Source organism: Callospermophilus lateralis, chromosome 18 (assembly GCF_048772815.1).
Source record: "Callospermophilus lateralis isolate mCalLat2 chromosome 18, mCalLat2.hap1, whole genome shotgun sequence".
Taxonomy (NCBI): Eukaryota; Metazoa; Chordata; class Mammalia; order Rodentia; family Sciuridae; genus Callospermophilus; species Callospermophilus lateralis.
Window position 1 is genome coordinate 49,994,827 of NC_135322.1, and position 25,938 is coordinate 50,020,764.

Sequence of the window (25,938 nt, forward strand, 5' to 3'; positions counted from 1 at the left end):
CAGAGGTAGAGTTCCTCTGAGTTCACACCTTGGTACTGCAAAAAAAGAAAAAAGCAAACAATAGGGCTGTGAGGATGTAGCTTAGGGGTAGAGAGCTTTCCATCCACAGCACTGCAAAGAAAGAAAATAAACTCAACTGATTCTTTGTCCTACATGTGGCACTTTGGAACTGTGAATCATCAAATACAATAAAGTTTGTCCCAATGATAATTATAGTTAAACCTGCCCATAAAATATCATTTATTGCTAGAAATCATGACAGAAAATCAAAATGCATTTTATTATTCACATTTTATGTGAAAGACTATGCTACTATGGTCCAATGCTCCATTTCTCCGATGCTGGCCAGTAGCTCATTTTGTAAAGCAATAAGCAGCCCCAAGGCCCTGAGAGTCATTAAGGGCAGCCTAGCTGACAAGTGTTTTTATCCATCCAGGACACCAGGAAAGATCCCTAATCCAGAATCCCATTAGTTAGCCAAAATCAGGCTTGCTCTCTCACTGAGGATGCCTCTTTGTCCAGCTGCTAGTTCAATTTTCTGAACCAGGCTCACATCCCACAGATGGGTCACAAAGCTGATGACTGAGCCTGGCATCTCACTCCCAACATGGCCCACTCTCCCTGCTCTGTGGATGTAATCTTGCAGGGTGAGGGGAAAATCATAATTGACAACCAGGTTCACATGTGTGCTGTCTAGGCCGCAAGAAGCTATGTCTGTACAGAGCAGTATGTCTTGGGAGCCCTTCTGGAAGATACCTGCCCTCGTTGAGGCTGGCATTTGCCCCTGAAGCTTTAGGTGTTTGATCTTGTGGTCATCCAGAATATTTTTTTTATTTATATATAACAGTGGAATGCATTACAATTCTTAGTACATAAATAGAGCACTACTTTTCATATCTCTGGTTGTATACATAGTATATTAACATCAACTAGTGTCTTCATACATGTACTTTGGATAATAATGATCATCACATTCAACCATCATTAATTTCCCCATGCCCCCTCCCTTCCCCTCCCACCCCTCTGCCCTATCTAGAATTTGTCTATTCCTCCATGTTCCCTCTCCCTATCCCACTATGAATCAGCCTCCTTATATCATAATATTATCCCAGCTAGTTCAGAATGCTGGAACTGTTACAGAAAACCAGGGCTGTTCCTGAGGATCCAGTCTTATCTGCTTTGTCATGCTGCTTGAGGATCTGTACCAACTCTGTCACTTTTTCTGTTCTCTTCAGCCTCATAACTGTTTAACTGCCATGAGGCAATGATGCAGTGGAGCTTAGAACTGGTGATGGTGGTGAGAGAGTCTGGGATCCCACTTTAACTTAGTGACTGGCCCACACCTTCAAGATCTTAAATTTGGGCCCAACCTTAGCAGCTTAGGGAGACCCTGTCTCAAAAAGGATGGGGGAGGTCTGGGGTTATTGCTCAGTGGTAGAGCAAGTACCTAGTATATGTGTGTTATTGGATTTGATCCTCAGTACCAGATAAAAATAAATTCTACAACTAAAAAAATTATATTAAAAAAGGTGGGAGATTTGGTAAAGGATCCCCCAATACAAAAAAAAAAAAAGTATATATTTAATTAAAAGTCTCCCAACTTTTAAGCAGAGGCAATATTTACTTTTTTTTTTTTTTTTAAGGAGAGATTCTTTCTTTATTTTTTTAGGTGTAGATGAACACAACACAATGCCTTTATTTTTATGTGGTGCTGAGAATTGAACCCGGGTCCTGCCCATGCTAGGCAAGCGCTCTACCATTGAGTCACAATCCCAGCCCTACTTTTTTTTTTATTATTTATTTTTTAGTTGTAGTTGAGCACAATACCTTTATTTATTTATTTTTAAAATATATTTATTTTCTAGTTGTAGTTGGACACAATATCTTTATTTTGTTTATTTTTATGTGTTATGAAGATCAAACCCAGGGCCTCCCATATGTGCTAGGCAAGCGCTCTACTGCTGAGCCACAATTCCAACCCCTATTCTTTTTTTTTTTTTTTTTTTTTTTTTTAGAGAGGTAGAGAGAGGTAGAGAGAGAGAATTTTTTTTAATATTTATTTTTTAGTTATCGGCAGGCACAACATCTTTATATGAGGTGCTGAGGATCGAACCTGGGTCGCATGCATGTCAGGCGAGCGCACTACCACTTGAGCCACATCCCCAGCCCCTCTTTTTTTTTTTAATAGTGTTATTTGTGACTTTTTCTTTAAGTTTTTAGTTGTAGATAGACACAATACCTTTATTTTATTTATTTATTTTTAATATGGTGTTGAGAATTGATCAATGCCTCACACATGCTAGACTAGCGCTCTATCACTGAGGCATATCCCCAGCCCCAATATTTACTCTTTTATGTTTTGAACCTCTTACATTTTGAATATATTATCTAGTCCAAAACAGAAAAAGTTAGAAAGGAAGGAAGGAAATTCTATTGTGTTAAATTGCTGTGGAAGGGGCAGTGAGCTTGAATTTTAGATCTATGGTTCCATAAGGAAGGGCTGGATTGTGTGTGTAAGGACGGATGGAGCTGGGTAAATGCCCAGGCTTCCTTGAGGCCTCTAAGGTTTGTAAGCTGAGTTCTCTAAAGTTTGTATCACAAATGCAGAGCTGCTAGCTCCTTCACCCTACCAATTCTCAAAATGCAAGCCTGGCCAAGTCTCTGGTGTTTGTTGTTTGTTTGTTTGGTAACAGGGATTTAGTTCAGGGTCATTTAATCATGAGCCACAATCCCAGTCCTTTTTATTTTTTGTTTTGAGACAGAGTCTCACCAAGTTGCTGAGGCTGGCTTTGAACTGGCTCACTGTCCTGACCTAATGGTAGTACAGGCATGCACCTGGCAGTCTGTGGTGATTTAATGTTCTGATTGAATCTGTCATCCTTAAACATGAAAATAAACTAACAACTGAACTTGAACCTTCTGAGCACATCCTGTGAGCATTCATTAGTATGCAGTGTGTATACTGTTTTTATTGGATTTGTTTTTCTCCCCTTCATTCAGATTTTGAAGATTCCCTCCTCTACTACTCTTCCTGAGACACTGATTAGTAAAGTAATTCATTGCATTGTCAAGTACATGGGATATGTGGAAACTGTAAAAAGCTAAGTATGATGGCATGGGCCCAAAATCACAGCTCCTCAGGAGGCTGAGCTCAATGGTAGGGCAACCCTGGATTCAATTCTCAGTACTAAAGAGGGAAAAAAGAAAAGGGCAGGGGAATTGTTGGTAATAATCTCATTGTCATGAGACAACCAGTATTGTTAGCATTGAGTTCTGAGTTGGTGGTTTCTGTTTGCTGGTGTTTGGTTCAAGTTTGGCATGTATCTGGATCCTCAAGACTGGGATATTGTTGGTGGCAGAGGAGAATCTCCTGGACAAGGTTTGTGTCCCTGAGTGTCTTTGCTGATGTGGGTACCAAAGTATTGGTATGAGAGGAAGAAGGAGTATTTAATCTCTCATTTAGGGAGGATCCATTGTTTTTAAAGGGGTGGAAGATAGTGGTGTTTAGTTTCTTATGACACTGAGACCTGGGTAGGGAGTAGGAAGGTCTGAAAAAGAATTTTTTTTTTTTTTGGTACCAAGGATTGAACTGAGGGGTGCTTAAACATCAAACAACATCCTTTTTATTTTATTTTATTTTATTTTTTATTTTGAGATATGGTCTCATGAAGTTTCTCAGGGCCTGGGTAAGTAGGTGAGGCTGGCCTTGAACTTGTGATTCTCCTGCTTTAGCCTCCCAAGCTGCTGTATTACAGGCATGGGCCACTTTATTCACTACCTATCCCTGTTTTTTAAAATCTAATTTAAGCCATGGGAGTATAGCTCAGTAGTAGGGCATCTACTTAGCCCTGGTTTTCATCCCCAGCCTCAATAACCAGCAAGCAGACAAACAAGGGTCATCCTCCTGCCTAAAATTCTTTTGCAGTTCCAATTGCTCTTAGAATATCCCAAATTTTTTTGTTTTGCTTTCAAGTTCTGGGGAGTTAGCTGCCACCAACCCTTCCAAACTCAGCACATAGCACAAACCCTTTGCTTTTAAACTGTGGTTGTGTCAGTCATACAGCTTCCCACCACAGAGCCTTGACACGTGCCATACTGTCAGCCTGTTGCCAACTGCTGGGGCTATTGAGGCAGGTCCAGGATAGGAAATTTTGTCACTAGGAAGTGATAAGTATGCAAGTTCTACCTCTAATTGGTCCCCTATGCTGCGGACAAGACAGTGGTAGAAACAGTTTTCCTCTTCAAATTCATTCAGAGCTAACCACCCCTGCTGATTTCCAGTGTATTGCAAGAACATGCTGGGAAGGCCAGGTGTGGTGGCAGCACCCCCTTAATCCCACTGAGTAGGGGCAGAGAGGGGGGAATATGCAGGAGGATTGCAGGTTCTAGGCCAACCTCAACAAATGAGCAAGGCCCTTTGTAATTTAGTGATTCTGAGTCTCAAAAATAACAAATAAAAAGGGCTGGGGATGTGGATCAGTGGTAAATTGCCCCTGGGTTAAATCCCTGGTACAAATAAATAAACAAACAAATAAATAAAAATAAAAGGTTTTTGGTGTAACTTCATAGTTGAATGCCCCTGTGTTCAGTTTCAGTTGACAGAGAGAGAGAGAGAGAGAGAGAGAGAGAGAGAGAGAAGAATATTCCAGGAAGTCAACATCAGGCTGAGTTATAGGTACCACTTTATGTGTTCAGGTGCTCAGCTGCAGGGATGGGTGGAAATGGGGGCTTAGTTGATATTCAGTGTTGCCCAGTTGATGGTCATCTATATCTGAGGACCCCCATATCCTAGTCCTGGAGTCTCACACTGCCTCTGCCTCTTTTTTGGTATTCTTCTTGATCTGTTCCCATAATTACTGATAGTGAAATTCCTAAGAAACAACAGTCTTCTGAACCAGAAGATAGCTTGGCCGTTTCCGACACACATCCTTCAGTCATAGAGCCTAGGTCACCGTTCCTAAAGTGGTAGCACATTTTTCTTTCTCACAAGGCACTCAGTGTTTATCTTGCTAGGAGAAATGCAATAACCATGAACACATCTTCATTTTCTGCTCCCACCCAACCTTTTCCTCAACCTTCTTCTCTTCAACCTCCATCTTTCTATCCTGGACTCTTACCAGCCTCTCTGTCCAACATTCCTAGGCTTTTTTTTAAGGGAGTTAACGTTTGATTCAGGTCCCTACTTTATCACTGAATCCCATTACAGATGGGCTCTGTCTGGTTTCAGATCATATTGAGGATGTATGTGCATTACAAGGTCTCCAAGCCAAGGTCACATGTTGTGCCTGAGAGGCCTGAAGTGTCTGGGCTGCTTCTGGAGACCAGATGAGTGTAGCACACAGACTTGGAGCCTATGTCCTAAGATTGGTCTATATGCTGTCCTGAGTCCTTGAGCTTTCACCTTCAGCAGGCAGTGTGTGTTCCAGGGTACAGGAGCTGCTTCCAGCAAGATCCTGGGGGTGTGTGTCCTGGGATTCAGATGGCCTCCTGAACCATGTATGATCATCAGTTCCCTGGATGGGGACAGGTCTTGCCAGAAGTTCACCAAATCCAAATCCTCTCCTGTAATCTGACTTCTCTACAAACTGGGACAACGGGAATCCTCTCCACACCCTGCTTAAGTTTTGCTGGGAACTCTGCATTCTCCTCATGGTCTTCTTCCTTCTCGTTACTTTCCTCCTTCTCCTCCTCCTCCTCCTCCTCCTCCTCACAGCAGTCTTACTTGCCTGCTGCTGATCTGGCAGATGAACTGAGCACTCTGTGACCACCACCACTCTATGCTGGCACCTGTCCCTGCACCACCAGTCCCCAGCAAGGGTGCCAACAATTTTGATGCACTTGGCACTTAGGAGACTGCTGTCTCCCCTTACTTTATGGAACAAGGACACATGATAATGGTGATGATGAGAGCAGCTTATGTGACTGTGTGTCCATAGCTGTGTTACCTGTTTGATGTTTTAGCTCATGTGACCCTCACAATAGCCTACAGAGGAGTTTATTTTTTTTCTTTCCTTCTTGTTTTTTTTGTACAGGCAGTTGTACCCAGGGATGCTTTACCTATGAGCCGCATCCCCAACCTCCTTTTTTATTTTTTATTTCAAGACAGGGTCTTGCTAAGTTGTTGAGGGCAATTCATCTGCCTCAGCCTCCCAGGGGGCTGGAACTACTGGCATGTTCCAGTACAATCAGTGAGGTAGAGTTTTACCAGTCTTATTATGTTGGTGGGAAAAGTGAGCTGCTGGGCAGGCAGAGGAACAAGTGGTCCCTCGTGGCCAGGACAGATGGGTTTCCTTGAATCCCTCCACTTCTGCTCCTTTCACCAGGAAAGGCTCTGTTTCCATACATCCATCTGTTTTTTCAGACATCCTCTGCTGCTCAGCCATGGTGTTGGCTGGGGCATTCAGGGAGGTGGCTGGACAAGTCTCCAGTCATCACATGTGCTGGCATAAGCAAGCAGAAAGGTGGCTTGCAGGGGCACCAATTGTGCGAGCCAGTTCTGACCAAAGAAACATCTACACAGCACAAACGATTTGATATTTAGCCTCCAAGTTCAGACATTACATGTCTTTGTTCAGTGTGGTCAGCTCATGTGTGAGGTTGTCAGCTACTTCTGTAAGAGCACTTTGTTCGCTGGCACACTGCACCCCTCCTTCCCATCCATGGCTGCCACAAGCTGGCTGATATTGCAAAGCCATCATCTGAGCCCTCACTGATTGCAAGTCTGACTGAACATTAAACTGTACTTGAGAAACTATCTTTTGTTTTTTTTAAGAGAAAAAGTCAAACATAGATAAAAAAGAAAAAGAAAAAGTAGAGAGAAGGGCTTGGAGTGTAGCTCAGTAGTAGAAGTGGTAGAGTGCGTCTCTAGCATGCACAAGCTCCTGCGTTCTATGCCCAGTACCAGAACAAAGGAACAACAAAATATTAGCAACAACAACAACAAAAATCTCCCACTGCCATACCATTATGACTCTAAAAATGTTAATAATACTTCTGTTATCATAAATTATCATGTTGAAATTTCCTTGCTTATCCAATTTTTAAATAATAAAATGTATTTGAATCATAATAACTATTTTACATGTATGTTATGGCTCAATCTGTAGGTTTCTCTTCCTTTTTTTATCTTCCTTGCAATTTATTTGTTGAAAAAACATTATGTTCTTGTCCTTAGGGCTTTTTCTGTTTTTGAGTTTGCTGATTGCATCCCACAGTGTCATTGAACATGTTCCTCTACTACTTGTTTTTCTTAAGAACTAGTATTTGTTACAAATTTTATTTATTTGTTTAGAGACAGTCTTGCTTTGTTGCTCAGGCCACACTGTGAATTATGGGCCGCTGATATGACACTGGCCAAACCTTGTTCTGTTCCTTCTCTGTTGACTGCCCCCAACCCCCATTCCCCAGCACCAACTGTCCCCTTAACTGCTGAGATAGACATTCCACTGGTAACAGCCAGTGCCTTACTGCCAAGGCTCACACAGTCAGAGTGATCTTTTTGGCATCTTCATCAGATTTCTTCACTACCCTGTTCAAATGTATCCTATGACTTCCCCCTTCCCCCTTGACATCTAAAACAAGATCCATACTCCTCAGTATTGCTGATGTGGCCCACTGGGGTCTCACTCTCACGTACTTCTCCAACTACATCTTTCCTTCCTGGTCACAGTAGCCTTTCTCCTGCTTCTTAGGTAGCTCAGTCTCATTTCTACCTCAGGGTCTTTTCCTGTGCTCTTTGGTCTAGGAATGCTCTCTCTTCAGTCCTCATATCAGTCTCTTGCTTCCTTCCTTGATGAAATGCCCTCACTTTGAAGGGTCCTTCTGTGACTTTTTTGTATAATGTAGTATTCCTCATCACTCTATGCTTTTGTTTTTCTTTATAGTAATTTTAATTAATTGAATTGATTTTTTTTTTTTTTTTTTTTTTTTTTTAGTGTTGGAGATAAAATGCAGGACTCTGCCCACACTAGGAAAGCACTCTATCACTGAGCTACAACCAAGTCTCTGAAATTGTCTCTCATTCTTTGTTGGTGCGGGTCTCGATGAGAGAGACTTGGATCATCTCACTCAGTAATATGTTCTAAGCAGCTAGCACAGTGCCTGCGATGTAATAGGTTCTCAATAAACACTTGTTGAATAATGGAATAGCCAGATGGGTGGATGTAGATGGACCTGTATCTTCTCATTCCTGCCCCTCCCTCACTCATATACACCACATACACACAGAAGCACTCATCAGGGTTTTTTTTTTTTTTTTGGCTCTGGGAATGGAACCCCATTAGCCTCGCATGCTACAGCACGTGCTCTACCACAGAGCTACATCCTCAGCCCAAGGCTCTCATTTCTTGATGAACTGACCTGGGTCCTGATCCAGTTCACCTAGGCATCATTGCAGATGTTACCAGTTGTAAACTGGTACCCGAGAGTCCCTTGTGAAGACAGAAGGCCTTAGAAGACCAAGTCCTCCATGTAGGAACATACTTAAAGGGGATATTATGGTTTGAAGCTTGACCTTGAACAAGCCGAATTTCAAGTCAAATACTGTTACAGAAAAATTTATTGAGGAGTAGGGGGTGTCTTGTGGCCGTAATGGGTTGGGATAAAGGAGCATGTGGGGCTCAGAGTGGCGCTACTGCCTTTCCCCAACCCTTCCTGTTCCAGGTAGCTACTGTGCCCACTGAGAGCACAGGCAGGAGGCTCCCTGGGTAAATACTGCTTCTAGTTTCAGAATCCTACCTGATGGTTTGTGCTGATGCTTCTGGCAATAAGTCAGGGCTGGACCTATTTGGTGGATAGGGCACCAGTGGGCCACTATGTCCTTCTCTCCCTCTACACTTGACTCCTCCTCCCCTTGGAGAGTGTGGAGTGTTCTCTCTTCTGACCAAGGAGAGACTTCAGAGGATTGAGCAGAGAAATGGCAGGTCTTCTTCAAGGTCAGCTTCAGCCCTGGCATGTTTAAAGGAGCCTGTCCTTTCAAAACCCATGTTCTGAGGTTTCTTGCCTGTGGCCAGTTGACATGACAGGGGACCCCTGGCTGTAAAAGGCTCATGCAGATTGACTGAGGTACTGTCTCCAGTAGGGTCAGTAGAGATCACTTCAGAAGATGCATTAGCTGAACATATGTAGTGAAGGCTACCTAATTTGTATTATTCATATTGATATAGTTAATCTTTATAAGGGAAAACAGATTTGAATAACCATACCATGACAAAAGGTATTATAGATGCTCGAGTGAGGCCTGCCAGGCTCCAGTGTGCTCTGCTATAAGCAGGGTCTTCAAGGTTTGTGTATGACGTCCTGGAGGCATTCCACCTGGTATTTCCCTCCTTTCAAGGATTAAATGTAAAGCATTATATGGCATCAACCAACTAGCTGTCATGAGCTAATGGATGAAGAAAAGCCCTTTAGAATGAGAAGACTGTTTTCAAAGAAGTCAGCGTGATAGCCATTGAAAAGGAGGAGTATAAAGGATGGCTTTTAAATACTGCTAAGTCTCTGCCAAGCTGTGAAGACACCAGCTTAAGCTGCTGTAGTTCCTCATGACAAGCTAAACCACGGCCCTAGCTGTGACACCATTGAAAATCATTTCAAACCTTCTGCAGTCCATATCTTAAATTTTTGTATATTGGAATAACTTTATATATAACACAACAGCAACAATAAAATTTTTATTTCTCTAAAAAAACAGGAATTTTAGCTTAAAAATAAAAAAGAAGTTTCATTAGTTGACCTGGGTATTGAAATATTTGTCCTCTCTACAGAGAGGCTCAGCCTGCAAGCCTCTGTGGGAATGGGCTCTTGCCAGTGTGCTTAAAGCCATGAATTTGGGGGCTAGGGAAACACAGAGCCTTTTCCGCCTCTGCTGGAGCACAGTGTTTCTTCAGAGCCCCTTTGCCTCTCTGCTTTGGCTTCTCTTTCGCTTCTCTGCTGGCCTCTCTGCTTTGGCCTTTGGTGGAGTGGCCAAGGGAGCATCTCCATAGAGCTGGTAACCACCAACCAGGCAGTATGTCTCCCATGCCAGCCCACCTGCGTTTCTCCACATCCTCTGTAGAGGACATGGTGGTTTGCAGGTGTAGAAGGAGACATGGGAGGCACTGCTGCTGGAAAGAAAACCAGAACTGATTAATTGCTTCTGCTTTATATACTCTGCCCCCAGGACCTCGTTCTTCTATTGCTTCCTGTTTCTGACTGAAGCCCTCTTCTCTGCTTGGCATTCAAACACAGCCTTTTCCTGTCTCCTGTATAGATGCTTTGCCTGTCTCCTCAAGGGCTGCTGTCAGAGTACTTGAATTCTGTGGAGCCAACGGAAGCAGCAGGAGAACAGGTTTTCTCTTCCCTAGTCCGAGAGAGAACAGTGAATACTCAAAATTACCACAAGCAGCACCCTCTCAGTTTCTCCCGTCTACAACTGACAAAAATTTCTTAAAGTCTGTCATTTCTGAGGCTTAATGAAAATTATTTTCAAGGTTTGGAAAAAATGGTCTAATATAAATTGGTTTAGAACCCCTCCCACCTTGGCAGTTCCTTTTGGGGCCCCATCATACAGCTTGTTTCAATCACACTGAATTTTACCCCAGTTTTTATAGATTTTTCTAATACCTTTTTTGTTTTGTTAAGATGGTTTTTTGCTGTGTTTCCTCAGATAGGCCTGGAACTCTTAAGCTCAAGTGCAATGTGTGGCAGTCCAGTAGTCCTGCCTCAGCCTCCTGAGTAGTCCTGCCTCAGCCTCCTGAGTAGTGGGACTATAATTGTGTGCCCAAGTATACCACTTTCTGAAGGCCATATACTCAGACAGAGGGATTAAGAGATTGAGATCCAAATTCTGGGTACCAAGTTTAGGTCCAGTAGCCTTCTCATATCCATTTCCTGAGACATCATTTCCTCAGACCTCCAGATTTGGTAACACTGAGACTGGCCCTTCTGTTCTTCCCAACTGCATGACACCACCCTTTTCTTCAGCATTTCAGACTGGGATGTGTGTGAGGGGGTCCATGTGAATGTATCCATGACAGTATGATAAAGGTGCCTGGGTGTGAAGGTGAGATTCCATGAGAGGCCAATAGCTCTCTCTTATCACTTGGAAAAAAAAAAAAAAGCACATTAGGCTCCTGTAGGACTCTTATTAAAAAGGATCTGATAAAGAAGCCTCCTTTTGGTATGGTGATGAGTGCTCTCACCCTGTTTCCCAGGTATCACTATATTCCCTACCAACATCCTTTAGCCCAACTCCTGGGTTTTTCACCTCTCAGCCACCCAAGTAGCTGGGACTATAGGTGTGTACCAGTGTGCTGAGCTCTGAAGGAAGCATTGGGAGAGGCTAAAGGGGAAGGCTAGATTGATAGATTAGCACCTTTCTGAACACTTGCCCTCAGCAGTGAGCAGAAACACTGTGGGTCCTTGAGGGATCACCAGACCATTGGTTTTACTCATAGCTAGGGAAGTTCTGAGGTATGATGGGGAAACCCAAAAGTAATGTGTGGCAGTCCAGTGAGATTGTGTGTTTATTAAGGGCTCCATTACAGATACCTGGCCTAGGCCTCCCTGCTGCTCTGCTCTCCCAGGAGATAGAGGACAAGTTAGACTGAATATAGAATATCTGGTCAGACATTCAACCAGACACTCTGGTGTCTTGTAGAGAACTGGTAGAGAAGATTCCTAGCGTTAACCTGCCATGGAAACTGAGGCTGTGATGTCATCACTACTCAGGTCACAGAAGGAATGTGTGACTTGAGGGGTAGGTGACAGATTCTTGGTATGTTATGGAAAGCCAGGTGAAAAGAGCTCTGCTTGGGCACCCCCTCTGGCCTCTCCCCCCATAGTCAGATAGCCACTCTCTGTGGAGCACAGCCCAGACCATAGAGGGGCAAGCAAAACCCAGATTCTGAAACTGGCCTGACAGTCATGATTAACATAGACAGCTAAGTTGCATGACCCTGATACTAAGTATTTTCCTGTTGGAGAGGCAGAGATTTGAGTGGATTAGGGGGTCAGGGAATGCTCCTTGGATGTGAGCCTGAACATAAGTTAAGATTTGGGTTGAGCGCGGTAACCCATGCCTGTAATTCCAATGGCTTGGGAGGCTGAGGCAGGAGATTTTTTAGTTCAAAGCCAGCTTCATCAATTTAGCAAGTCCCTGAGCAACTCAGTGAGACTCTAGCTCTAAATAATATAGAAAGAAAGTGCTGGGGATGTGCCATACTTGGTTGAATGCCTCTAAGATCAATCCCCAGTACCCCCCCAAAAAAAAAAAAAAAGAAAATTTGGACATGTGGAAGAACATTCACATTGGGAATAAAAGCAAAGACCAGGTCCTTTTAATCTCATTCTGCTCCAAAGATTTATCCTTTGATGCATTGGAGATGTGTGGCTGTTCCTTTGATCCTGGGCAATACACACGCACACACACACACGCACACACATACACACACAGAGAAATGCACCGTCACCTTCTTACAAGTGAGATCTCAAAAAAGAGGCTAAGGGGCCTACTCAAGGTCACACAGATAATACAGAGGTGTTCTGCTCAACAGTAATGTTGTTCATGTTGAGGTTCCAGATTTATAGCTGATAGGACAAACTTGTCACATTTCAGTGTGATGGACATAGCGAAGGTTGTTATAGGTGCTCCAAGGCAACAGGAGACGTCTCCAGTGACTTTACAAAGTAGGAGTGATAGGTCTATTTTAACATAAAATTTGATATGTGATTATGACAAAATGACATGACAAAGTTACCGTATTATTATTTCAGTCTCCTTTCTTTAAAAAAGGCAAGCAACCCATGTGGTCATGTAGCCCTGTAATCCCAGCAACTCAGGAGGCTTAAGCAGGAGGACCACAAGTTTGAGGTCAGCCTCAACCATTTAGTGAGACTTTTTCAAAATAAAAAATTAAAAGGTGTGCATGGTGCCAGGGCACACCTGTAATCTCAGCAGCTCCAGAGGCTGAAGCAGGAGAATTATAAGTTCATAGCCAGCCTCAGGAAAAGTGAGGCGCAGTGCAACTCATTGAGACCCTGTCTCTAAATAAAATACAAAATAGGGCTGGGGATGTTCTGTTTGATGGACATTTATGTCTGTGTATATTCCTTTGTTATGAATTAAAAGTCTTAAGAGAAAAACATTATTTTATTCTTCCTGTGTTATGTGAAAGACTATGCGACTATGGTCCCACTGCTCCACTGCTCCAATGATAGCCAATAGCTCATCTTTTAAAGCCACAAGCAGTTCAACAGGCCCTGACAGGCATTAAGGGCAGCCTAGCTGACATACTACAGATCTGTATAACCTAGAAAATGAAAATCCTTCATAATCTCACACTTAAAAAAGTTAATCAGGGGCTGGGGTTGTGCCTCAGTGGTAGAGCACTTGCCTAGCATGTGTGAGGCACTGGGTTCAATCCTCAGCACCATATAAAAATAAATATAGTTTCCATATATAACTATTTAAATAAATTTTTTTGAAAAAAAAGTTAAGCTGGATGCAGTGGCATATCCCTGTAATTCCAGCAATTTAGGATTATGAGGCAGGACGATTGCAAACTTGAGGCCAGCCTCAGCAACTCAGCAAGACCTTCTCTCAAAAATAAAAAGGGCTGGGGATGTAGCTCTATGGTAAATTTCTCCTGGGTAAAATCCCCAGTACTGTCCCCTAAAACTAAGCATAATGGGAAATAATATGGACTTTCCTAGACATACCTTATGAATAATGTATAATATATAAATATATGACCTGTTTATATCTATACCTCCCTCCCATGAAATCCTGTCATACATATTGTTTTGCCATTTACTTTTCTACTAGGACATTTTTGCAAGTCAGATACATTAGAATTGGTTTCTCTAGTGCCTTTACTGAGGTGTCAGTATTTTGCTGTTATCAGTAATCTTTATTATAGGTACATCCAAGTTTTCGTGGTTCTCTCACAGTTCTTTCTGCCAGGGTTGAGCTGTCGCTGTGAGAGATCACAGATTACTTCTCCCAACATGTCTTTTTAGGCATCTAATCTGTTCAATGCTCGAATGATAATTACATATTCCCTTTATAGAAATGCATTACATGCTTTAAAGGTCTTAGTTCTCAAAACAGCCTTCAAGATAGGCTTATTTTCTCATTTACCACATTGTCTCTTTTTATTATAGTAGTCATTTTTGAAAGTTAATGTGGTAGTGTTATGGCGAGATTGCAATAAATCACTGAGTTGATCTTAAAGCAGGAGATGGAACCATCTTTTTTAAAAATTTTTTTTACTTTTGGTGAGCACAATATCTTTATTTTGTTTATTTATTTTTATGTGGTGCTGAGGATCGAACCTAGGGCCTCACACGTGCTAGGCGAGTGCTCTACCACTGAGCCACAACCCCAGCCCCAGAACCATCTTTATTTACCACCGGGTGGTCCAGATCCACCAGCTGGTGGGCCAAGGGGTGGGCTGCAAGTCTATACCCTTTGTACCTCTCTCGGGGTTTGAGTTCACCTTTTAGAGTCCAAAACCATATTAATTATAAGTGGCTGTTGCTATGATTCAAAACCATAAACAAATGTCATTAGATTTAAAATCAGAAGCAGAAGTGGGGGAATGGATCAAAATGACCTTAGGTGACTACAAGTTAAAGAATGGTTACTAAGGTCTAGACAGTCAATCTCTGACAGGGTACATTGTCCGAGAAAAATGGGAACCAAAGAGAACAATTTTACATTGTATATGAATTGCCATTTTGTGTTGCCAAGCATGCTATGCTAAGCAACTGTTGATGGGGACAGAGGCAGGGCTTTCCCATGGAAGAAGCATTTTTTAACGTGACATGGAGTCTCAGAGTAAAATGGAGTCTGTTTAGTCATTGCCCATATAGCCTGGCCCACAATAGTTATTGTAGAGCTTCATTAATAAGGATAGATGAGATTTTGTTAATGTTCAATTAAGTTGCTGAGAACACTAAAATCACTACTAAACCAAGTGACCCTTGGGGATATACAAGATTAGAAATTTGCTAGCCTCTGGTCACATTTTCATGAACTGATCACCACTTAAACTCATTTTATGTGGGTTTCTATTCAGAGACTATTTGTTTAGTAGAAGCTAGGGATCAAACCCAGTGCCTTGTGCATGCTAAGCATGTACTCTCCACAGAGCCAAACTGGCAGCTCCACCCATTATACCATTGATTCATTAACCTTGAACTCAAGAGCCAATAGCACTGTATTGTCATGCCTAACCAAGGCTTATCTAACACAAGATTCTTATGCTTAAAGAGTACTAGACAGAACTTCAGCACTATGCTTGGACCCATTTTAAACAGTGAGATCACTAACAAAAAGCACAAAAATACAAAAAATGAAGGGCAAAATATGCCATAAAAGGGCACATTTTTACAGTATGAGAGCTAAAACAAGAAGACAAGTGACACCGTGTTTGAACTCAGCTGGAGATGTGTATGAAAGGTGACTCCAATTTATTGTCTTAGCATCTGTCCCTGAATGACTAGAAACACCACATGTATTGATTTAGGGTTATAAATCAATTTTACTGAATAGATACATTTAAAAATATGTAACTGCAAATAATAGTGAAGATTGACTGATCCACTCCAGTTTTCTGACTCACTCTAAGTAATTAAGAAATGATCACTTGCCTGTCATGTGTAACTAATTAGAACAAATTAAAAATTTCTTTTCAAATGAAGTGATCACTTGCTGCACCTCAAAGGATAACCTTCCAGGAAAATTTGGACCAGTATTGAAACACAAAGTTCAATGTATATACCTTCTTTCCAGTATTTCAAAAAATTGTAAAGTGCTAGTAATCATGCAGAAAAAGTGCATAAAACCCAAACATGCAGTTTAACAAATAATTATAAAGTGAATCACCCATTACCTGTGTCGTGAGATGGACCATCATCAGCACCTTAGATGCCTCCCAGTGCATACTTATTTTGTAGGAATCATCTATGATCCCTTTTTTCGTTTCAAGGTTATACTTGGCTGTGTTCACTGCCAGGGCTTAGGCTAGTCTGAACTTGCATCCCATGTGTTTGTATTTTCTTGCAGAGGTGCTTAGAACAGTGGATTTTGTGGCCCCTGATATCCAAGTCATCTTCCAAACCTGTGAAAGAGAACAGAGCAGGGTGGTCTTCCAGATGTTGATGAGATCCTAATGTCAAGTGTCCTCCTGAGTCTTCCTGTCTCCTGGATTTCATTACTTGGATTCTGTGCTGGCCATTATTGAGTGCCTGAGCTACTTTGCACAGCAGGGACTTCCTGAAGACTTGATTATTTTTCAGAGGGTCATTCCTAAATGCTTATAGTATTGGAGACAGATTATGGAAATCAAGCTGTCACAGTCTGTTACATGCCTGCAAGTCTCAGATTTAATTTATTTAATTATAGGAATCTTTTGTTTTGGCAGCATGATATTTATTTTCATTGATTATTCATGTCATGGTGTTTGATTTTGTGTCGTCTGTAGTTATTTCCTACCAAATGGATTAGATTTCTTCAAGAGCAATTAAATTTGGGTTTTTTTTTTTTTTTTTTTTTTGGTAGCAGGAATTGAACTCAAGGACATTAAACCCCTTTTGAGATAGGGTCTTACTAAGTTGCTTTGAGCTTCGTTAAATTGCTGAGGCTGGTTTCAAAGTTGTGATCTTTCTTCCTCAGACTTCTGAGCCCCTGGGATTACAGGTGTATACCACTGCACCTAGGTAGTTAGAATTGTAAGAACTATATAACTCTCTTGTCTTGCTCTGGACATTTCTTGTTGCTTTTTTAGAAGTAGCTCCTGAAGATATTTAGGTTTTAAAAAGCTAAATGCAATGGGTAGACATGTGATCAAGTATATATAATTATAGACTCCAAGTTGTGAGTATCTGAATGTCCTCTGTATTTTCATAGGGCTGGGGTTGTGGCTCAGCAGTAGAGGGCTCACCTAGCACGTGCGAGGCCCTGGGTTTCATTCTTAGCACCACATAAACAAAAATAAATAAAATAAAGGTATTGTGTCCAACTACAACTAAAAAATAAATATTAAAAAAAAGATTATCTTCATGTTTTTGTATGTTGGAAAGTAACTGCATTAATGACATTGTTAAGGTTTTCCAAGTCCATCATTTCTTTTACCAGTGGCTAATTTATTAGGCTGGCTTTTTGTGAGAAAACTGACCCATTCTGCTTATTGGCATGAACATGTTGTGTGTGGGGAAGGGGTTGGATGTGTTTGTCATGCACTTCTGCCTTTATCAGGGCATTGGTTAATGAAGCCTTTTGTGTTTCTAGGGAACCTCAGATGCATAGTGAGCCCTTGCTGTGGCCAGGCTTATGTAAGTTTCTCCCTCTTGAGCTTCCTTTGTCTCTCCTATGAGTTAAGAGATTCTAATGTCACTGGTGACTTTGAAGGTGACCCACGCTTATGCCTCCTGGCACATTGCTATTTTTAGCTGAGGGTGATTTCCTTTCCTGTTTATGACATCTCAAATCTGTCCTGGGATTCAAATGTACCCACTGTTCCCAGACTGTAGAGGTCCTCATGTGGAGGCCCAATTTTAATGTTTATTCATGGGATTCCCTTTCTGGGAATATTTCTGACTGTGAGTCTTGAAGTTTAACTCTCAGTGTAGGTAAGTCCTATCGCTTCTTGAGTTAACAAAGCAGCAGAGTACCTTCTTCAGGAGTGGGTTTTAGAGTTAAGGTGGACCTGAGTTGGAATTCTGGGTTTGCTACTGACTGTGTGACCCTACTTAACCTTGCTAATAACTTAGTTCCTTTCTCTGTGAAATGATACAAACTTCTGCTATAGGGCAGGGCAAATGAAATAAGGCATGTTATATGGAGCTTGTCACACATTGGAAGTACTTAGTAAATATTAGCTTTTGTTATTGATGAGAGTGATAGCAAGAAGAGACTCAGGCAGTAATTGTTGTTGATCACAGACTATTAACTGTACAAACCAGAGAATAAGGTCAGGGTCCTTTCAACATCTGAGAATTGTTTGGAGTAAGCTACCCATGTCACTCAGCAAATGAAGGCAATCTGTTGTAACTTCTGCCAGAATTGTTGCTCTGGCAAAGGGCTCTTGTGCTTATGTCACTTCTCTGCCTTGACAAATGGCTTTCATTACCCCAGTGAGAAATGGTGACCTGGAATTGAGTTTAGTATGAATGTTACTTAGTATTTGAGCTATCTGATGCAACTCAGGTGTAGCAAAGTCCTCAATACCTAGCTCTTTTCAGATGTGTAGACACTTTGGTTTTCCTCTGGAACTCTGCTCAGATGAGGTCTGTCATCGAGGGTGATGTGTTTCATGGACTCAGAGACATAGTGAGAGGTTCATGAGCATTGACCCATGCATGCTTTTGAGTCTACCGTCTTCCTTCAGTTTGAGTGATCATTGCCTTTTTTCTTTCATGTTTTTCCAGATAAAATAATGTAGATGGTATTGACGTCAACATGGGCTGTCCAAAAGAATATTCCACCAAGGTAAATTGATTTTTTCATATTTCTCAGAAGTATCCTATGGAGATTAAAGGAAGCTAACAAGACATGATGGCTAGGTACAGAACCCATTTCTGGACTAGATCCTGAGCTGGATGGGGAAAATGCTTGAAAGTCTGTTAGTGGATCAATGGAACAGGGGCAGGCATGGTGATCCATGCCTGTAATCCCAGTTATTTGGGAGGCTGAGGCAGGAGAATTGCAAATATGAAGCCATCCCAGGCAACTTAGGAGGACCTGTCTCAAAATAAAACAATAAAAGAACTGGGGATGCAGCTCAGTGGTAGAGCACTTGCCTAGCATGTACAAGGCCCCGGGGTCAACCTCTGGTACTGTTTAAAGAAAAAAAAAAAAAAAAAGCAAAGAAAAAACAATATGAACAGGGCTTTGTCTTGTCATGAATAATACATTTAAGATTATAGAGGGGCTGGGGATGTGGCTCAAGTGGTAGCGCGCTCGCCTGGCATGCGTGTGGCCCGAGTTCAATCCTCAGCACCACATACAAACAAAGATGTTGTGTCCGCCGAAAACTAAAAAATATTAAAAAAAATTCTCTGTCTCTCTCTCTCTCTCTCTTTAAAAAAAAAACATTATAGAGGATGCAGTATAAATGTCGTATCATAAAAGATCAGATCAGAAGGCTATGGCAAGACTGAGAACAGAGTGGAAAGGCGCCCTTAAATTTGTTTCTGAAGAGGAAATGTGGTCCTTGAGGAAGAGATATAAGACAGTATGAGAAGATTTCCATGTGCAGGAGCATGGAGGCCTCTAGGTGTTGAAGACAGAACTATGAATGGCTCATTTTCATCAGAGGACTGGGGAATGGGAGATGAAGAGGAAGCAAAAGAGCATAGGATCACAAACTTGGACTTCGGGTATCTTTTGCCTTTTTTTTTTTTTTATGAGCAGAGAAGTTACTGGAGGATTAGAATGGCAAAAGGTAGCAGTTGGGATACTTGGACTTGGCTAGCAAATTGTTAGGTGTGGGATAGTGGGATAAGAGGTTGGGATTTAGGGAAGAAAGACTGGCAGCCAGGAAGCAGGATTCTTGTTCTTTATCTGTGGTCAGGAACTGAAGAAAGGACAGGTTTGGAGCAGATAATAAAAACAGGTTGTGGTTGCTGAGTGTAAGGCATCAGAGGGACTCCTACAGTGATGTCACTGGAACCTTGTTCAGGGTGAGCAGAAGGTCGACAGTGTAGACATAGTTGTGATGGCCCACTGTCCAGAGTCAGCCACCATGCTCTGAGGAGTCACCAAGCCTGACACCAATGCTTTAGGTATCAGGAGGCTTCAGAATATCTGCCTTACCTGCTTAAAATACTCGAGGGCCCTGTGGACAGTAGCTTCAGAGAATTTCAGAAAGTTGAAAGTGCCTGTTAGGAGTTGAAAACTTATCACTCTGTTTTCTCTCATTATGTCTGTGTGTTCCTGAGTTATGTAAGGAGCAGAGTTAAATGATTTAGAATGATATCCTTGATGTAATGAAAAGAGCAATGAGCAGAATGTCATACAGCATACTACTGTATACTTTAGGAAAATCAGAATGAATATTATGTATTTTGACTTTTTTATTACAGAATTACTTGGAAAGATAAAGAAGAAACTAGAGACATTGGTTTCCATTGGGAATGGAAAGTTGAGTTTTATTTGGTACTATGTAGGTAGTAAATTTACAATCTTGGGGAGCTATTTAAAATAATTAGTAACTGGCACTAGCCAGTCAGAACAGATTTCAACCAGTATGCTGTAATGGCACATAGCTGCTACCTGTCTACTCTGTCCTTCTGGTTCAAAAAGCAATGCCAAATAAAAAGTATAGACTGAGCTGGACATAGAGGTACACACCTGTAATTCCTGTGACTCCAGAAGCTAAGCAGGAAGATCTCAAGTTTGAGGCCAACCTCAGCAACTTAGGGAGACCCTGTCACAAAAAGAACTGAGGGGGCTGGAGTTGTGGCTCAGCAGTAGAGTGTTCACCTAGCACATGCGAGGCCTTTGGTTCGATCCTCAGCACCACGAAAAAATAAATAAAATAAAGATATTGTGTCCAACTACAACTAAAAACTAAATATTTAATAAAAAAGGGGGAGGGGGCTGGGGTTATGGCTCAGAGTAGAGCGCTCGCCTTGCATGTGTAGGATCCTGGGTTTGATCCTCAGCACCACATGAAAATAAATAAAAGGTATTATGTCCAACTACAACTAAAAAATAAAATATGTGAAATAAAGGTATTGTGTCCAACTACAACTAAAAAAATATTAAAAAAAAAGAAAAAAAAAAGGAGATGAGGGGTGTGGTAAAGCACCCCAGTACCCAAAAAAGGAAAAAAAAATAGAGATTGAAAGTCTTCCATTCCTTAATCAGAAGGAATCTTTACTCTTTTATCTTTTGATCCTTTTTATTTTGAATATATGATGTATTAAAAAAAAGAAAGGAAGAAATTTCATTGTGGAAAATTGCTGTGGAGGGGGCAATGAGTTTGAATTTTAGGCCCTGTGATTCCATAAGGAGGGGCTGGATTGTGTGTGTGTGAAGGACAGATGGAGCTGGGTGAGTGCCTGGGCTTCCTTGAGGCCTCTAAGGTTTGTATCTATGGCCTGTAAGGTTTGTATCCTGAGCCCTCTAAGTTTTGTATCTCAAATGCAGAGCTAGTGGCTCCTTTATCCTACCAATTCTCAAAATGTAGGCCCAACATGGCCAGTATATAGTGATTTTTTATTATTATTAGCAGGGATTGAACCCCGGGATTGAACCCTGAGCCACATCTTCAGCCCTTTTTATTTTTATTGTGAGACAGAATCTCACCAAGTTGCAGAGGCCGGCTTTGAACTTGTGATCTTCCTGGCTTCCCCTCCCAAGCTGCTGGGAGTATAGGCAAGCACGACCAACCCTGGAAGTCAGTAGTGATTTAATGTTCTCTCTGATTGAATCTGTCATCCTTACGCATGAAATTAAACTGTTAACAACTGAACTTAAACCTTCTGAGCACATCCTGTGAGCATCATTAGTATGTAGTGGGTATACTGAATTTATTGAATTTGTTTTTCTCCCCTTTATTCAGATTTTTAAAGATTCACTCCTCTACTACTCTCCCCCACGACTCTGATTATTAAAATAACTCATTGCATTCTGCAGAACATGGAAAATATAAAAAATTGTAAAGAGAGGGCTAGGGTTGTGGCTCAGGGGTGGAGCACTTGCCTGGTATGTGTGGGGCACTGGGTTCTCAGCACTGCATAAAAATAAAATGAAATAAAGGACTATAAAAAACAAAAAATAAATACAACAATAAAATTGTAAATAGAACAATAATAAAATTGTGAAGAGAGATGCACATGTCAATAATCCCAGTTTCTTGGGAGGCTGAAGCAGTAGGATCACAAGTTCGAAGCCAACCTGAACAACTTCTGAGACCCTGTCTCCAAATGAAAAATAGAGAGGGTTGTGTATATAGGTCAACAATAGAGCAATTTCTAGTACTAGAATCAATTTCTAGTACTGCAGAGGGACATAAGGGCAGAAAATTGTTTTTGATAATGTCGTTAGAATGAAAAGACTACATTTACAAAGAAGTCAGAGTGACAGTCAGTGAAAAGGAGTATAAAGAATGGGTTTTAAATACAGATGCAGTCTCTGCCAAACTCTGAAGACACCAGCATTTGCTGCAGTAGTTCCTATGTCAAGCTAAACCAAGGCCCTAGCTGCATTGAAAATCATTTACAACAACTTCCAAGGCTTCTCTCAAATTTTTGTATATTTGAATAACTTTATAATTAACACAATAGCAACAATAAATTTTTTTATTTTTTAAAAAAATGGGTAAAATTTAAAAAGAAACATGCCTTGGGGTCCTAGTTAAATAAATGTCCTCTCTACAGAGCAGCTTAGCCAGCCAGCTTCTGTGGCAATGCTTTCATGGCAGGAATTTTGGGCCTGGGACAGCCCAGGGTCTTTTCTGTCTCTGCTGGAGCTTGGCGTTTCTTGGGAGCCCCTCTGCCTCTCTGGTTTGGCTTCTGGGCTGGCTTCTCTGCTGCCTTTTCTGCTTTGGCCTTTGTTAGAGTGGCCAAGGGAGCATCTCCATAGAGTCGGTAGCCACCAACCAGGCAGTATGTCTCCCCATGCCAGCCCACCTGCATTTCTCCACATCCTTGGTAGAGGACATGGTAGTATGCAGGTGTAGAAGGAGACATGGGAGGCACTGCTGCTGGAAAGAAAACCAGAACTGATTAATTGCTTCTGCTTTGTACAGTCTGCCCCCAGGACCTCGTTCTCCTGTTGCTTCCTGTTTCTGACTGAAGCCCTCTTCTCTGCTTGGCATTCAAACACAGCCTTTGCCTGTGACCTCTATGGATGCTTTGCCTGTCTCCTCAAGGGATGCTGTCAAAGTATTTGAATTCTGTGGAGCCAATGGAAGCAGCAGGAAAACAGGCAAACCTCAAAATATCCCAAACAGCTGTCCCTCAGTCTCTCCCTTCTATAACTGAGAAAAATGTATTTTCTGAGACTTTAATGGAAATAATTTTCAAGGTTTGGAAAAAATGGTCTAATATACATCAGTTTAGAACTCCTTCCACCTTGGCAGTTCTCATTGGGGTCCATTCGTAAATGGACCACACTGTTTCAACCACACTGAATTCTAGCCCAGTTTTTATATATTTTTCTAATGCAATTTCTTTTTCGAGATGTTTTTTTGCTATGTTTCCCCAGACTGGACTGGAACTCTTGAGCTCAAGTGATTCTCCTGCCTTAGCCTCCTGAATAGCTGGGACTATATTTGGGTACCTGCCCAACTCTACCACTTTCTGAAGGCCATATACTGGGGCAGAGGGATTAAGAGATTTAGGTCCAAATTCTGGGTACCAAGTTTAGGTCCAATAGCCTTCTCACAAACACTTCCTGAGACATCAGTTCCTCAGACTTCCAGACTTGGTAACATGAGACTGGCCCTTCTGTTCTTCCCAACTGCATGACACCACCCTTTTCCTTGGCAGTTCAGACTGGGATATGTGTGCTGGGGTCCATGTGAGTGTGTCCATGACAGTATGGTAAAGGTGCCTGAGTTTGAAGGTGAGGTTTTTGAGAGGCCAATAGCTATTTCTTAGAGTGCTCCATTTATCACTTGATAATAAATGCACACTAGGCTCTTGTAAAACTCTTATTATGAAACGATCTGAGATAGAAGCTTCCTTTCTGTTTTGGTGATGGGGATCACCGTGTTGCTCAGGTTTCACTATATTCCTCACCCAGATGCTTGAACCTAATTCCTGGACTCAGGTGATCTTCCCACTGAGCCACCCAAGCAGTTGGGCCTATAGGTGTGTACCAGTGTGCTGCACTCTTAAGGAAGCACTGGGGGAGGCTAAAGGGGAAGGCTAGATTGATAAAGATTAGCACCTTTTTAAACACTTGTTCTCAGCAGTGAGCACAGCAACACTGTGGGTCCTTGAGGGAGCGCCAGACCATTGGTCTTACTCATGGCTAGAGAAGTTCTGAGGTGTGATGGGGAAACCCTAAAAGAAGATGTGGCAGTCAAGTGAGGTTGTATATTTACCAGGGGCTCCATTACAGATGGCCTGGGCCTACCTGCTGCACTGCTCTCCCAGGGAACAGCAGACAAGTTAGACTGAATATAGAATATCCGGTCAGACATATTCTCTGGAGCAACCATATTCTCTGGTGTCCTGTAGAGAACTAGTAGAGAAGTTTGCTAGCATTATCCTGCCATGGAAACTTAGGCTTGTGATGTCATCTCTACTCAATGAGGTCACAGAAAGGAATGTGTGACTTGAGTAGCAGGCTTCAGATCCTTCTATTTTATGGAAAGCAGGGTGAAAGAAGCGAACTCTGGGCTGGGGATGTGGCTCAAGCGGTAGCGCGCTCGCCTGGCATGCGTGTGGCCCAGGTTCGATCCTCAGCACCACATACAAACAAAGATGTTGTATCCACCGATAACTAAAAAATAAATATTAAAAATTCTCTCTCTCTCTCTCTCTCTCTCTCTCTCTCTCTCCTCTCTTACTCTCTCTTTAAAAAAAAAAAAAAAAAGAAGTGAACTCTGCCTCAGCCCTCCCTTCTGGCCTCTCCCCTCATTTCCTAGTCAACTAGCCACTATTTGTGTAGCACAGCTGGGAGTTGAGGACAGCCTATGACTACAGGTGGCTCGAGAACCCAAATTCTGAAACTGGTCAGTCATGATTAAACACAGAGACAGCTAGGTTGCATGGCCCTGATGCTAAGCATTTAAGTGTTGGAGAGGCAGAGACTTGAGTGGATTATTTGTTGAGGGAATGCTCCTTGGAAGTGGCCTGAACATAAATTAAGATTTAGGCTGGGTTGGTAACCCACTAGGGCCTGTAAGTCCAGTGGCTTGTGAGGCTGAGGCAGATTTTTAATTCAAAATTCTCAGCAACTTAGTGAGGCTGTAAGCAACTCAGTGACACCCTGCATCTAAATGAAATATAGAAAAAGGGCTGGGGGTGTTACTCAATAGTTGAATGCCCCTGAGTTCAATCCCCTGTACCAAAAACAACAACAAAACCCCCAAACAACAACAACAAAAAACCAAAATCTGTATATGTGGAAAAGCATTCCAATTTGGATTAAAAGCAAAGGCAGGTTCCTCTTCACCTTATTCTGCCCCAAAGATTAGTTATTTGATGGGTTGCTAGTGTGCTTCAATGGTAGAGTCTTGATAGAGTGTTTGGCTAGTATGTGAGGTCAGAGGTGTGATCCTGTACACTAGAAACAAAATGAAATAAAATTTTTTGCACCATCACTGCTTATAAGGGAGGTCTCAAACAGATGTTAAGGGGCCTACCAAGGTTCCACAAGTAGTGTAGAGGTGTTGTGCTCAACAGTAGTTTCAGTTGTTTATTTGGGGCTTCAGATTTATAGCTGATAGGACGATCATGTCACATTTCAAGGTAATGGACAATGAGAAGACTGTTAAAGGTGCTCCAAGGCAAAATGAGGATCTCCAATGACTTTATAAAGTGGGAATGACAGGCCCATTTTTTTTTGCGGTGCTGGGCCTTGTGCATATGAGGCAAGCACTCTACCAATTGAGCTATATCCCCAGCCCATGAAAAGCCCATTTTAACATAAAATTTGAAATGTGTTCGTGACAAAATGACATTACAAAATTATCACATTATCATTTCAATCCCCTTCAAAAAAAAAAAAAAAAAAGCAAACAAACTATGTGTGGTCATGCAAGCCTATAATTCCAGCAACTCAGGAGGCTTAGGCAGGCAGACCACAAGTTTGAGGCCAGTCTCAGCAATTTAGTGAGACTCTGTTTCAAAATAAAAAATAAAAAGGGCTGAGGATGTAGGTCAGTGGTAAAGCACATCTGGGTTCAATCCCTCATCTCACAATAAGTAATAAAAACAGAGGAGAAGCCTGGGAAGCAGCCTAGAGGTAGAGTGCCCCTGAGTTCAAATATTGGTCCT

General features: G+C 41.9%; 1 protein-coding gene and 1 pseudogene across 1 annotated transcript; both read right to left on the bottom strand.

Annotated features, from left to right (window-relative positions):
• Positions 1-469: 469 nt before the first annotated feature.
• LOC143383245 (putative ATP-dependent RNA helicase DDX28) overlaps positions 470-25,938 on the bottom strand; it is a 38,444-nt pseudogene continuing 12,975 nt past the window's right edge.
• LOC143383640 (DPEP2 neighbor protein) lies at positions 9,768-11,608 on the bottom strand. The gene is given in 4 exon segments (XM_077105794.1): positions 9,768-9,865; positions 9,901-10,011; positions 10,014-10,100; positions 11,527-11,608. Coding segments are annotated over 4 exon segments (378 nt in total).